Raw genomic sequence first — 15205 nt, 5'->3', positions numbered from 1 at the left:
TGACTTTTCTTTGAAGAGAAGATTCCAATAATAGTGAAGACGCTGATGTTTGCTTATCTCAATTGAAAGAAGGATATATTGAAGAAGACAGAATAAGTCCTATATTTCATCAAAGTTCTTTGTCAGACACAATCTTCAACATAATGATGAAATAGATGTTCAAAAAATTCATTCAAGTGATAATTTGGCGGAATAATTCACCAAAGCATTACCGGTCTCAAGATTAGAGAAATTGTTATACAAGCTTAGAATTTTTCGTCTCCAAGAAATAAAGTGATGTTTTCATCAGGGGGAGGCAAATACGAGCTGTACTCTTTTTTCCTTAGCTAAGGATTTATCCCACTAGGTTTTCCTGGCAAGGTTTTTAATGAGGCAACAAGTAATGCGTATTACAATATATGTGTACTCTTTTTTCTTCAATATGATTTTTTCTCATTGGATTTTTTTCCTAGTAAGGTTTTAACAAGGCACATTATCTATAGACATCCAATGGGGAGTGTTGTGAAATACTATAATTATATTAGTGGATGTCTATAACTCCTAAAGAAGTTACTCCCACTACTCTTCTCCATTATCTCCATAACTTCCACTATTCTAATATTTATGGTTGTAACTCTCATGCTTCCATAACCTCCCCCATGATCTTCCTCCATGATCTCAAATATTTAATGTCATATTTATGACATTCTTTTGTATGCCTCTATGTAATCCTATAAATAGAGGGTTTTGGCACCACATTATAGACACTTGAATACATGGAAGAAATAAGAATCTCTCCTCTCTTTATCTCTTTCTCTCTGTATCTCTTATTTATTTTCTTGTTTTATGTTATTGCTTTGAGCTTAGTTTCTTAACAAAAGCGTATCTTTATCATTTTCACGTTGTGATTGTAAAAAGAATGTTATATTACGTAATTTATATGTCATTCTTTTGGTTTGAAACATTTCAAACAAGAAAAAGTGAAGAAATACTCTACTACTCCCTTCGGTCCATAATAAGTGATTTTTTGACATTTTTTTTTGTGATCCAAAATATCCGTTTTCACAAATTTCAAGATAGAATTAATTATTTTTTCCTACATTACTCTTGGAGTAAATAGTGTTGGAGTATATGTTAGGAGTGTTTATGTAAAGAGATAATAAAAATTAATATGATCAATTTTATTACTAATTAATGATAAAAAGTGAATTTTTTAATTTGTGTAAAAAAGGTCGAAAAACCACTTAGTGTGAACGGGGAGTACCAATTAGTTATGTTTTTATGATTACTTAAGGACATCAATATCAAGGTGAATTACACTTCTCCAAGAGTACATTAAAAGCAGCCTCCCTACGTGAACAAGGGCTGTGGGCAGAGCTGAACAGCTCATTGTTTAGCATCAAAGGTGTGGCACGTGGATTTGATTAGAGGCCGCGAGTCATAATTTTAATTTTAAGGGTTTCAAATTTTAGAGCGATGATATTTTTTTTATTAATGATTGAGTTTTAAATTTAATATTTATATGTTAATAATTGAGTTATTAGTAAACATTGTATGTATATAGTAAAGTATTCCTATGACTGGGAAAAAACGCTGTTAGAGTAGCACTTTACTTTAGTCATTGTCAAATAATGCTACTCTCTCTCTCTCGCCATTTCTAAATCGATCCTTCACCTCAGTCCACCTTTTCAACTTCTGAACTATAGTTTTGATCTTCTGTAAAATGGTCAGCATAATCATACACCCTCTTCCGTAGTAACAATGCCAAATTCCAAATTGTGAACCAGATAGTTCTCCTAATTACAGGGTTTCAACTGTCGTGACACCTAAGCAATCACCTTACCACTCCGCACTACCACTGCACCAAAACCAACACGTGAAACATCACAATACACCAAGCTCAATGACGAAACAAGATTATCGAACAAAAGTTGCATCATTTTTCTCCGATGGGTTTGTGTTTGTCGGTGGAACTTTAGTGGCTGTACTGGTATTCTTGGCCATATGGTCATTCATTAGTCCAAATCCCAGTTTTTCTACCATTATGATGTCGAAGTCCAATACTTTGGACTCTAAATCAGCGGTCTTTAATTTAAATCAAGATTCGCAAGAACCAACTTTTTATGATGATCAAGATTTGAACTACGGTATAGAGAAACCAATAAAAAACTGGGACGAGAAGCGAAGTAAATGGCTAAAGCTTCATCCAACATTTAATCATGGTGTAAAAGAACGGATTCTTGTCGTTTCAGGTTCACAATCGATGCCGTGTAAGAACCCCATGGGCGATCATTTGTTGCTGAGGTTCTACAAGAATAAGGTACGTAGTCTTGTAGTCATTTTTGGAAATAATTAATTTTGTAACCTCTATTTTAATTTTGAGGTTTAAGAGTTACTCATATAACAGCTACAATAATTTGTTATTATTATTGAATAACTAATTAGGGTGTCCAACAGGTAGACTACTGCAGGATCCACGGGTATGATATTTTCTACAATAACGTGTTATTGCAGCCGAAAATGTTCTTCTTTTGGGCAAAAATGCCGGCTGTTCGAGCAGCAATGGTAGCTCATCCAGAAGCAGAGTGGATTTGGTGGGTGGATTCAGATGCTGCCTTCACTGACATGGATTTCAAGCTACCGTTGGAGAAATACAAAGATCACAACTTTGTTGTCTACGGTTGGCCCAAATTAATCTACGAGAAGAAGAGCTGGACAGGTAACCAGATGTAGCAAATTGGCGAGTTGGATTATATTAAACTTAGGTGGGTTAAAACGGGTCAAATCAATAGATGGATTATAATAACCTAACTCTTTGATCAAGATAGGTCAATAACAGTTATTACTCAATTTGTCTAGCATGTCCTAAGCTCCCATCCTTTTTATTTTTGCTTTTTTTTTTGTGTGGAAAAAAGTGAATTAAATTATCAGTTTATATTTTTTCAAAATTACATATATAATTTCCTATCTCTAAATTTATGTTTGAGGGATTGCATTGTAACTTCAAAAAATTTACATAGGAGAAGGGGAAGGATGTGGGAGTCGAACTCACACTTATTATAAAGACTTTCCCTCGTATCACTATACTATAAATCTCTGTCAAGTTACACTATTTTGATCAATTTAATCCAATAACTTCTTATGGGTCAAATCCAATCCGTTTAAACTTATGCCAACAATTGTGTGTGTTCTAGAATATAAATTGATATTGCTACGTCCGCAGGTCTGAATGCTGGAGTGTTCTTGATTCGAAACTGTCAATGGTCAATGGACTTAATAGAAGCTTGGGCAAAAATGGGTCCACAGTCAACGGAATACGATAAATGGGGTCAAATTTTACAGTCAACGTTCAAAGACAAGAATTTTCCACAGTCCGATGACCAGTCAGGTCTGTCCTATTTACTTTTGAAAGAAAAAGACAAATGGGGAGACAAAATTTACTTAGAGAGTGAGTATTATTTCCAAGGTTATTGGGTAGACATTGTAGGCCAACTTAATAATATCACAGACAAATACCTTGGAATAGAGAAAAAAATGCCTAGCTTAAGGAGAAGACATGCAGAGAAGGTAAGTGAGAGGTACGGTAAGCTTTGGGAGGAGTACTTAATTAAGGATAAATGGAGGAGGCCATTTATTACACATTTTACTGGTTGTGAACCTTGTAGTGGTGATCATAATCCAATTTATTCTTGGGAAACTTGCTATAATGCAATGCAAAAGGCATTAAATTTTGCAGATAATCAAGTGTTGAGGAAGTATGGTTTTGTTCATAAGGATTTACTTGATTCCTCATCTGTTTCTCCTTTGCCTTTCGACTTTCCATCCAATTCCTCGGTATAAGAATGTAATTTGTGATGTGTGGATTAGATACACATATCACGAGTTCGAATCTTGTTGCAGAAACATAAATCTTATATTTAAGTGGAGAAGGATAGAAAGATAGATTTATTGTGTGACGAGTTTTGCATCGTGTACCATTAGCCTCCGCGTGTATTTAATTAAATGTTTTGTGTACTTGTGTTGATAGTGATGATCGTGATTCTTTGTTTTTTTTTGTTGATAAATTGACGATTATATTGTGATTTTCTTTAAAGATGTGAATACCTCTTTGTTATTATTAGGTTTTATATATTCCATGCAGTTGGATTCTTTTTCTGAAGTGGTCAGGTCTTTTGTTCTTATTTTATGCATGCATGACGATAAATAACGAAAAGGGGAAAGCCGAATATTTTTTCCCTTTGGGCACGTTGCATTGTATGGACATTGCTGGCACTTTGTTTTTTTAGACTGAACGATATGTTTTAATATGTTGGACACCATCCAACCAGGGGCCAGGTGGTTTTAAGAGAAGAGCTAAGGGATAGATTGAGGAAAAAGAAAACAAACTAAAAGCATCTAATTCAAGTAATTAAGAGTTTATCTTACCAGCTAACGGTGTAATTTAATTACTGTAGAAGTTAAAACGAATTCTTTACTTTACTTTATGTTTCCAATAACAACATAGTGGGTCAGAGGAACTGTTAGAAAGGATACGCGGAGGCGAATCTAAGACTTTTAGAATACAGATGCATCATTAATATTTTTTTTTTTTTGTATTAAGTGAGAATTGATCTATGTTTATTTGGATAAATAATTCAATATTAAATCAAGTCACGATTCAATCTTTTTGGAAAACAGGGTCCGAAGATAGTATTAAACCAATTCTAAAAAATACATACATAAAATAACTAATTTGGCGGGGAGATCAGTGGCAGAGCCACATTCAAAGGGGTGTCATGAACTGACACCTCTTTCGCTTGGAAAATTATACTATTACTAGATAATTTTTTTTTATTTTATATATATATATACTGTCTCGGTGTATTTAACTTTTTACACCATAGTAAAAATCCTTGCTCCGTTATTGGGGAAAACTATAGGTTCATTTGGCCATAAGGGCTATAAATCCACCCGGAGGATACGAATAGTATCTCAAAATGGAAGATCTTCTTGTTAAAAGACAATTTTTTCTTTCACTTTATAAAAAGTTACTCGTAATTTTTTAGTGAGCTAGTAAAGAGTTAGTAAAAAAATTGAGCTCGCGCTAATGAGAAATGAACGGAAAGTCAAAGGTGGTGAATTTGCCCGGAGCTCGAGATATACGCGAGGTCCACTCCTAGTCATCTTCTAAATTACAAGTATATAATTTGTAAATTTCAGACCTTTAATTTGCTACTTTGAAAACATAAACTAAAAAAATACTCTGTTTTTTTTTTTTTTTTAACTTATAAATTTGTGTTTTTGCTGCTTTTGTTTTATAACATAAGAGTGTTTACGGTCAAAATTACATGACTCCGATTCACAAGCTCGAGGGCCCGTCCTAAGTCCGAGTCCGGGCGAGATCAAGTTTGAGCTCGAGGGACTAGATCCAGGTTCGAAGGCGAGGCACGATGCACACTGAAGTCGAGTGTGCTCGACCTCGAAATAGTGCCGTTATGGATTTGTACCAGAATGAGTTGGAATCCTGCCACATCCCCAGAGTCATGGCGCAAATTCCGGAATAGGATTGTACGATTCCATACTAGGCGGTTAGACAGATGTACCAAGAATATTCTTTACTGTAAATAGAAATATTTCTTATTTAGGATTCTACTATTATATAAAGGGGACACCAATCATTTGTAAGATCATCTTATCATCATTGAGAAAAGAATATACGCTTTGCCTTTTTGCCTACTATTCATCAGCATTGTCCTTAACTCCATTGTTCTTGCTTTATTTTTATTACTTAATTGTTCTTACTGCGCTCAGTTACCTCGAGGTCACTAAGCTCGAGGTCACTGCTGCTAAGTAACATTGGTTTGATTCACTTATATCTTTCATTTCTACTTCATATTTCCTGATTATTAATTGGTATTGAACTAAATCACATATCTTTAAAACCACTAATCAAATTTAGTCGTTACTCATATTTTTCGAGGTAAACAGTTTGGCGCCCACCGTGGAGCTAAAGATAATAGTGATTATTTTTTTTACTGATTCTCATTACACACGTTGTTTTTACATTTTTTCTTGTCAAAGTTTTTTTGATTCTCAAGCTGAAACATGTCTAGCACACAAAATGCACATGTCCATGACAACGAAGGTCTTGGAGAAAATAGCAGTATAAGGGTCGGTGTACCACCAATCAACCCTGAGGAAGTGCCAAATATGGAGCCAGTTGATCTCAACTCACATAATGTTCTAAACGCGGACTCAGGCACAGATCCTGCAGGGAATCAACGCAGGGAAGCTTGATCTGGTGACCAAGGAGCACGAGGAATGGGACATGGGGGAATCAGCCTCCAAGTGATATTTGAGATGCTGCAGGCTCAACAAATCGCCATCGCTCAACTTCAGAGTCAAAATAAGAGCCCGAGCGTAGCTGAACATGAGAATACTCGGCCTGCTGAACTAGAACTGGAGAGATAAAACAGAAATAACTCGGGGACTGACCCCACCATCATGAGGATGCTCGGAGAGCTCGCCAAGAGGATCGAGACTGGAGAAAAGAAGATTGAAGAAAATGATAAAAAGGTTGAGACTTACAACTCCCGTGTTGATCAAATACCGATGGCACCTCCGGTCTTGAAAGGTTTAGATGCCAAAAAGTTCATACAAAAACCATTCCCCGCAAGTGTGGCTCTGATGCCCATTCCAAAGAAGTTTCGTATGCCCGATATACCCAAATATAATGGGACAACTGACCCTAACGAACATATTACTTCATACACTTGTAGAATCAAAGGAAATGACTTGAATGATGATGAAATCGAGTTATTGAAAAAGTTTGGGGAAACACTATCAAAAGGAGCTATGATCTGGTATCACTACTTGGCTCCTAACTCTATTGATTCATTTGCTATGTTGGCAGACGCCTTCGTAAAAGCACACGCCGGGGCCATAAAGGTGGCCGCGAGAAAATCGGACGTCTTCAAGATAAAATAGAGGAACGACGAGATGCTAACAGAGTTCGTATCTAGGTTTCAGATGGAAAGAATGGAATTGCCGCCGGTCTCTGATGATTGGGCAGTTCAGGCCTTTATGCAAGGTTTGAATGAAAGGAGCTCGATTGCATCTCGACAACTAAAGCAAAACTTGATTGAATATCCAGTCGTGACATGGTCGGATGTGCACAATCGTTACCAGTCAAAAATCAGGGTCAAGGACGACCAGTTGGGAGCCCCCTTGGGTTCAGTTCATCCTAACAGATTTGCATCCAAGCCCCTGAGGGACACAGACCAGGAATCAAGATTCAACAAAGAACGGTATCAGCCATATGCTAATCGAAGGAACAGCGGCCTGAGCCGCAATGCCCCTCGGAGCGAACAGAGAAACGATCGAGGTCAAAGTTCTCGGGGACTCATGAGCAAGAGTGGGTTCGATAAACATGCCGACCCCACAGAAGCTCCCCACTTATCGGAGTACAACTTTAGCGTAGATGCGTCCGGGATTGTCTCAGCTATTGGGAAAATCAAAGATATCAGGTGGCCCAGGCCTATACAGACTGATCCTTCTCAAATAAATCCAAATTGATGTGCAAATATCATGGCACACATGGTCATCGAATGGAAGATTGCAGACAACTAAGGGAAGAAGTGGCTCGTTTGTTCAACGAGGGCCATCTTCGAGAATTCCTAATTGATCGGGCTAAGAATAACTTCAGGGAGAAGGATGCAAGGAAAAATGAATAAGAAGAACCACAACATGTAATCCACATGATCATCGGCGGAGTCGATGTCCCTCAAAGGCCCGTGTTCAAGCACACCAAAGTATCAATCACCAAAGAAAAATAGACTCGGAGCTATGTGCCCGAGGATGTCTTATCGTTCTGTGATGAGAAAGTAGAAGGCATATCTTAGCCTCACAATGACGCCCTGGTAATCTCTATATTTTTGAATAAAATTCAAGTTAAATGTGTTTTAGTGGATCTAGGTAGCTCAGCAAACATAATTAGATTGAGAGTCGTGGAATAACTCGCCCTACAAGATCAGATCATACCTGCATTCTGGGTCCTAAATGGCTTCAACATGGCAAGCGAAACAATAAAGGGAGAAATTATCTTGCCAGTAAACGTAGCCGGGACCATACAAGATATGAATTTCCATGTCATCAAGAGTGACATGAGATATAATGCACTCCTCGAGAGACTGTGGATATACAACATGAGGGCAGTGCCTTTAATTCTTCACCAAATGATGAAGTTCCCAACAGAAGAATGAGTAAAAATAGTCTATGGGGAGTAACATGATGCAAAGGATATGTTTGCAATCGAGGAAGTGATTCAAACTTTAGAACCCTCGACCTCGGAGAAATCGAGCGTTGGAGGTAAATAGGCATCCAAATAGCAATCACCGCCTCCAGCCTCAATGGAATCAGAGCAACAGGTAATCAAAGACGAAGACGAGGATTTCCTTACTCCCCGAACCTTCGTCGTCCCCGAAGAGTCCGATACAACCATGTCAACTATCGAGGAGCTGGAGTAGGTCATTTTGATCGAACATATGCCCGAGAAAAAGGTATACTCGGGAACGGGATTGACCCTCGAACTCAGGAAAAAACTCATTCAAATTCTTATTGATAATATAGATTGCTTTGCTTGGTCCCATTTAGATATGACAAGGATTCCACCGGAGATCACCTTGCATCGGCTGAGCACCGATCCCAAGTTCAAACCGGTGAAGCAAAAAAAGAGGCCTCAATCCGAGATAAAGCATGCTTTCATAAAGGATGAGGTAACCAAACTTCTTAAAATAGGATCTATACGGGAGGTAAAATACCCCGAGTGGTTAGCCAATGTAGTTGTAGTTCCTAAAAAATGAAACAAACTTAGAATATGTGTAGACTATAAAGACTTGAACAAAGCATGCCTAAAGGATTCTTTCCCACTGCCCAACATCGATCGTATAATCGATGCCACAGCCGGCCACGAAATCCTTTTTCTAGATGCCTACTCCGGGTACTGTAAATGCCTAATTTTTGTTCTTTCTTATACATTGTAGTTTTGAGTAATTATTTTTGTGTGTGTTTGGAGATTTGAGAATTAGAATTTTAGTTTAATTAATTCATTAGAGGGAAACGGGGTTAGGCTAGTATATTTTAATTAAAATTGTGCCAAAATTGGCCGAAATTTTGAGCCTAATTCGGTCATACCCATTCCATTAGTTGGTTGGCCAAGAAAGAGCTCAAAATGACGTAGTTTTGTCTTGAAACTACGTCATTTGGATGAGTGAGGTGAGATTAAATCCCATCCGTTCATACCACTTTGATCTAAGGGCTCTAATTTACTCTCCACCCCATGTATATAAGGCCTCAAAATCAGAAATTTGGCCCCCATTGTTTCCCTATTCTCTCTTCTTCCTCCTCTCTCCTCACCCTCTCATCTCCGCTGCCCAGTGCCGCCGCCGGAAATCGCACACGGGCGGCGGCCAACCTCCAATCCCCCCCCCCAAATTTCACTACTTCTTCCGCTCAACCTCCTCTCCATGAATCCGAACCCCAAAACCCCATAACCCTTCTCAATCTCCGCAGATCTAAGCTTAACCGAAACCCTAGCTGCCGCCGACCACCCCAAACTCCAAAAAATTTTTACACCACCGGCCTCCTCTTCACCCCCTCGTTCCATATATCCAACTCAAAACCTCAAAAAACTCTCACCACCATCGGCGACCACCCCTACTGCCGATCCGCCGCCGCCACTGCCGGTCCGCCGCCGTCACTGCTGTCCCTCAACCACCACTGCCTCTCGTTTCTCTTCTCAAACCGACCTCGAGCAAGGTTGTGTCGTTGTTATCATTGAAACCGGACTCAATTCGTCGGAGTTTTTGGTTTCGAGAATATCAACAATAGAAGCTTGCTCGAAGTCGTACCACTGCCCAATCGTCACAACGCCACCACTGTTCGAACACTCAAATTTGGTAAAACTCGAACCTTAATGCTTTCCTCCATGTTTTGATTTTCTGTTTCCCGTCCTTTGTTTGTAGTTTTGTTATAATTCTGTTTAGTGATTATTTTATTTAGCTCTTAATCTATTCTCTGATTTTTATTGTTGTTGTTGTTGTTGTTTGTTTAGCTTAATTGATTGTGTTAGTTTGTTTCATTGTTGACGTATTTTTGCTTTGCTTTACGTCGTTTAGTTCTGATTTTAGGTTAGTATTTCTAATGTTCGTTTTGGTTCAAGCAGATTAGCTTTAAGTACTTCATAGGTTAATATTTGTTTCTTGCTTGGTTTCAATCTTGAAGTTCTCTTTCTCCTTGTTGGTTAATAGTTCAATCAGTTAAATGCTTTCTAGTTTTTTGTTTTTGCGCAAGTGGTCTGATATTTGATGTTGTTAAAATCTGAAGTTTATGGTTTTTTATCGCAAAATAGGGTGCCAGTAGCCTACTTTTCCTAGTAGGATGGCTGAAATGACATTTTTTTCTCCTTGCTTCTGACATAGTAGATGTTCTTTCACCTTTTGGACAGATTTTGAACATCGTTTAGCACATAATGTCAGTCCTTGTCGGGCAGACTTTTGGTGAACCAAAATCTGTCCAAAAAGTTGGCTTTTCTTTGCCTATTTAAGGGCTGCCCTTTCCTCATTTTTAAGGGGGGGATCACACATTTGATGAACAGTTTTTACACCCTAAAAATACAATTTTGAGAGAGAAAAATCAAGAACTAAATAGCAAATAGTAAGCTGAAAATTTTGAGCTTGGTGAGTTGTTTCTTAGAGTGCAAAAACCTTGGAGAAAAAATAGAAGGATCCTTTGAGCAATTCATGAAGTTGTTAGCTACTAGTTTCAAACATCTTTGTTGAGTTTTCTGGGTTATTTTTTTGTTGTTTGTTGCTGTCCCTTTGTCATTTGTTGTTGTCACTGCTGCTGATTTTTAGGTCATCCATTGCTGACATTTTTTCTGCTATCCAGGTAATTCCTTTAATGTACTGAAATTCTTGATCAAGAATTAATGCAAGTGAAGCAACTTGAGTCATTCTGTGTATTTTGAGCTTTTGAAAATATTCTGTCCAGATCCATTTGAGCACCATAACTCATAAATGTTATCATATTTTAGAGTTTGTTTTAAAGGATTAGAGCATTTACTAAGTTTAGAGTTCATAATTATTATTATCATATAATAGGTGATAATGAAGTGAGTCTTATTTACTTTGTTTCGTTTCTTTTGTTCAATTAGCAAGTTAGCGGTTTACATATGTAATATTATTTTAGAGTTTGCATATTTAAAAAGACTAGTTTAATTTGATTATACACATAGGTGTGGGGTCCTGAGCCATGTAATTTTTACTTTTAGATTAGTGGAATTATGGGCTTATAAAAGTTGATTCTTAAACAAAGGAAAAGAAAATGAAATAACGACACATTGGATTCCACCTTATATAATATGCCACTTTTATTTTTGAGACTATTATTTTCTCATTGTCATTCCAATGAATTGAATCGGTCATGCATTTGGTTTGGGTTAGCAGCATGGTCCTTCCCCCTTTCTCCTCTTTTTGTACATCAAAGCTCGCCCCAAACTTAGTTAATTTTCATAAAAATCAGATTTTTTTTTGTAATTAAAATATTTTAATGACTTAATAACTTTAATAACTAATTTAAACACTAGGCAAATAGTAAGCATGCTTCAATCTTTTTTTACGAACTCGCTTGCGTAGCATGATAGTAGCTTTTAATAAAAAAATAAATTTTCTCAAATGTTTTATTTTTTTCAAAAAAAATAATAATGTAATAATAATTCTTGTCACGACTGCGGATTCACTTGCGTATTGCTGTTATAACAAAATTAATAAATTTCGTCGATCACGCATTCACTTGCATAGTGTGGTTTTGACATCTTATTATTCAAAAATATTCTTTACTTTTTTCTAATAATCAAAAGATAAAAGAGGATAGGTAAAACATGAAAATAATATAAATCACAGTTTGTCCAAAATTAATTCAAGCCAAGTTTAAGTCAGTAAAGCGACTGTGCTAGAACCACGAGACTCGGAGAATGCCTTATACCTTTTCCCCGGTCAACAGAATTTCTTACCCGAACTTTGTTTTCGCGGACCGATTAAAATAGAGTCAAACCTTCCTTTGACTAGGAATCCAAATAAATGGTGACTTGGAACACCGAAAAAAATCAATTCTAAGTGGAGACTCTGAACAATAAAATAATCCCTATTCAAATTTTGTCACTTTAATTGGAAAAGCTCGTTGGCCCATACACATATTATTATTATTTTGAGGGGTAGAAAAGGGGTGTGACAGCTCTGGCGACTCCGCTGGGGAATTACATAAGAATTCGAGCTTGTACATGTTGACTTTTTATTTGGCTTTATTAATTTTGTAAATATTGTGATTTATTTGTACCTAATGCGCTACCTGTTCGCTTATTGTCATTTTTGATATTGTTGAACTGTACATATAAACTGTTTTCTCACGCACCCCCTCTGAGTCTTTTTGAAATTAAAAATTGGGCATTTGCTTGACATAACCCGCTTTTTTTGAGATAGCCGAGGTGTTCGTCACCCGGTGAAGGATTTTAGTCATACCTATTTTAGGCGGGGAGCACCACCAGTTAAGCCCGAAAGCAATGCTACCAGTACACTGGCTCTCCTCGGCTCGAGTTGTCCGCTCGAGTAAGCCACTCTAGATACCTTCTCCAATAGGATCTAAACCTAGAAGAACAACCCTCATGCCGGATATCCCTAGTAGGTTCGCTTTATTTGCATCACGTGCATTTGACTTAGCGAAACTCGGCACACGGGCCGGGTCCGTATAAGACAGGTATGCTCTTTGAGACCATCGTGTTCACGTATGTGCTACTTGATACATCATTTGGAAGGCTTACTTGCATTGTCGACCGGTTTTAAAAAAAAATTAGTGTAATTATTAAAAATGAAAAAAAGAGAATAATTCTCCTAGTTTAGTGCAAATAAACCTTTTTTTTAAATATATATATATTTTGCAGTATATATATATATATATATATATATATATATATATATTTTGTAGTAGTCTGGTGTGAGTTGTAAAGATTAATTTTCATTATAAAAAAACAAAATGGGAGAGTATCCAGTTTTACCGAACTACGCGGGTCTGATTCTCATCGGATGTGAGATACGTAGGCAAACCTCATCGGTTCTGGCCCCCAATTTTCAAAAAAAAAATTCAAATATATTTCCCTTTACTTCCTTTTTTAGAAAATAATTTCTTAGAGACCCCAATTTTAAAAAAAATCAACAAAAAAATTCAAAAATATTTTCTTCTTTTTTCTTTTATAAGTTTTCTTCCACAAAAAAAAAAATTTAAAATCAGATTTTTTTTTTCTTCAAAAATCACAAAAATAAATAAATGAAAAAAAATCGAAAATTCCCAAAATAAAATTGTTGAATTCCAAATTTTTTTTCTGCTTCAGAAGCTTTTCTTTCAAAAATTGAAAAATAAATATTCGAAATTCAAAAATATTTTATTTCTTCTTTAGAAGTGTTTATTTCAAAAAATTCCAAAAGCAAATAAAAAAAAATCTTTTTTTTTAATTCTTTCTTTCAACAATTCCAAAAACAAAATGAAAAAAAAATCGAATTTCAAAAAAAAAAATCGCTCTTCTTTAGAAGTCTCACTTTCAACAATTCAATAAAAAATTAAAATCTAAAAAAAATAAATTCTTTCTTCTTTTGAATCCTTTCTTTCTACCAAAAAAAATAAATCCAAAATTCTTTTCCTTGTTAGGAACTTTCGTGGAGTAATTTGTTTATGAGTAAAAAATGAGAGCTAGTTTGTGTGCTTTATTTTTGATTTTTTCTGAACTACGTAATGATCTGATTCATGCGGCGTCATGATACGTAGGCAATCCCCATCGGATTCAATCATAACCATAGAATTAACTGAGGAAAAAATAAACTAAAAAAAAAGAAAAAAAAAGAAAGAAAAAAAAGAGAGAGAAAAAAAATAAAAGAGTGACCAAAAAAAAAAGAAAGGAGAATGCCAAAAAAATAAAAAGCGACAGAGACTAAAAAAAATCAAGAGTGATTAAATAGAGGTAGAAATAGAAGAAAAGAGGTACATACTTAAAGGGTTAGTTAAGGCCGGGATGAAACATGCAACCGTTCAAACACATGGTAGAAATGTTTAACTATTAGGTACATTGCATCCCCAACGTGCGATTTTCTATGTGTTAAATGTCTCAAAACTAACGAGGTTGTGGTGTGAGCAAATTAGTCAGGTTCTGTTCAGGTGGTTGGTTTTTTTGGTATGTAGTGATGAACACGCAACCTTGCACGCGGCCACAACATTATACACAAAACCGAGCTCCACCTCCCAGAAATGCACATCCTTACCCAGTTCCATATAATCCCCAACCAAATGATCTCTGATACAATCCTCGCCCAAGAGAGCCTTTCAGAAAGAATCAGTTCACCCCTATTGGTGAATCGTATTCAAGCTTGTTCCAAAAGCTAATCAGGCTAGATCTATTGTAGCTAGTGGCCCCGAAATGGCCTAACCCCGAGTCCCCCTCGTACCGAGCTGAAGCTAGATGTGAATACCACTCTAGAGCATTGGGACACAGTACAGAGGACCGTTGGACCCTCAAAAGGGTAGTTGAAGATTTGATTGAAACTGAAAGAATCGTTTTTCGGGATGAAGAAGCTTCTGATGTGATGAACAATTTGTTGCCTGCCCACGACATTGGGCCAATGTTCAGAATGATTTGTGAAGATGAGGAATTTGATCCGGCACCGAAGGCCATTTCATCCTTTTGCCGAGATAGAAGAAAAGCCAAAAATGGTCGCCAAACATGAAAGTTCCCCATCAAACGGGAGTCTTAGTGGCCAGTCTTGCTATCCTTTCTACATCCGGATTATCTCAGGGAGTGATCCGGATGTTTTACCTTATTTTCTTACTTTCTGATGCAAACCCTTCTATCTTCAAAAAATTGAAAAAAATAATAATAAAAAAACAATCAAAAATCAAAAAATCAAATGAAATTAATATTTCATTTTCCAGGAATGTCTCTTTTCTTAATCTTGTTATTTTTCTTTCTTATTCTCTTTTTAGTTCTGTTAAATGCAGATTTCAATAACATGACATGCTTGCGGATTTCATGCCCATATCTTGAAAGTTGTTAGGCCTCGGAATAATGAATCAAGGATTAGATCGCAATGAAGATAAAGTTTAAGGAAATAAAACAAAGAGTTGGAACAACTGAAGGAAAATTGGTTCC

At 36.5% G+C, this 15205-nt stretch overlaps 1 protein-coding gene across 1 annotated transcript; it reads left to right on the top strand.

Moving 5' to 3' along the window:
* The first annotated feature begins 1571 nt into the window (after positions 1-1571).
* Positions 1572-4123, top strand: LOC107769812 (putative glycosyltransferase 7). Its single transcript, XM_016589070.2, has 3 exons — positions 1572-2299; positions 2437-2698; positions 3203-4123. The coding sequence occupies exons 1-3, from the start codon at positions 1883-1885 to the stop codon at positions 3817-3819; spliced, it is 1296 nt and encodes a 431-aa protein (XP_016444556.1). The 5' UTR covers positions 1572-1882; the 3' UTR covers positions 3820-4123.
* Positions 4124-15205: the final 11082 nt, after the last annotated feature.

This window comes from Nicotiana tabacum, chromosome 21 (genome assembly GCF_000715075.1).
Source record: "Nicotiana tabacum cultivar K326 chromosome 21, ASM71507v2, whole genome shotgun sequence".
NCBI classification, from domain to species: Eukaryota; Viridiplantae; Streptophyta; class Magnoliopsida; order Solanales; family Solanaceae; genus Nicotiana; species Nicotiana tabacum.
Note: the sequence above shows the minus strand (reverse complement) of the source record. Positions and strands in the feature narration are given on the sequence as shown.

Coding starts and splice junctions, on each gene's coding strand:
- LOC107769812 (XM_016589070.2), top strand. CDS start 1,883: ATGACGAAACAAGATTATCGAACAAAAGTTGCATCATTTTTCTCCGAT. Junction 2,300..2,436: donor TGAGGTTCTACAAGAATAAG/GTACGTAGTCTT, acceptor GGTGTCCAACAG/GTAGACTACTGCAGGATCCA. Junction 2,699..3,202: donor CGAGAAGAAGAGCTGGACAG/GTAACCAGATGT, acceptor CTACGTCCGCAG/GTCTGAATGCTGGAGTGTTC.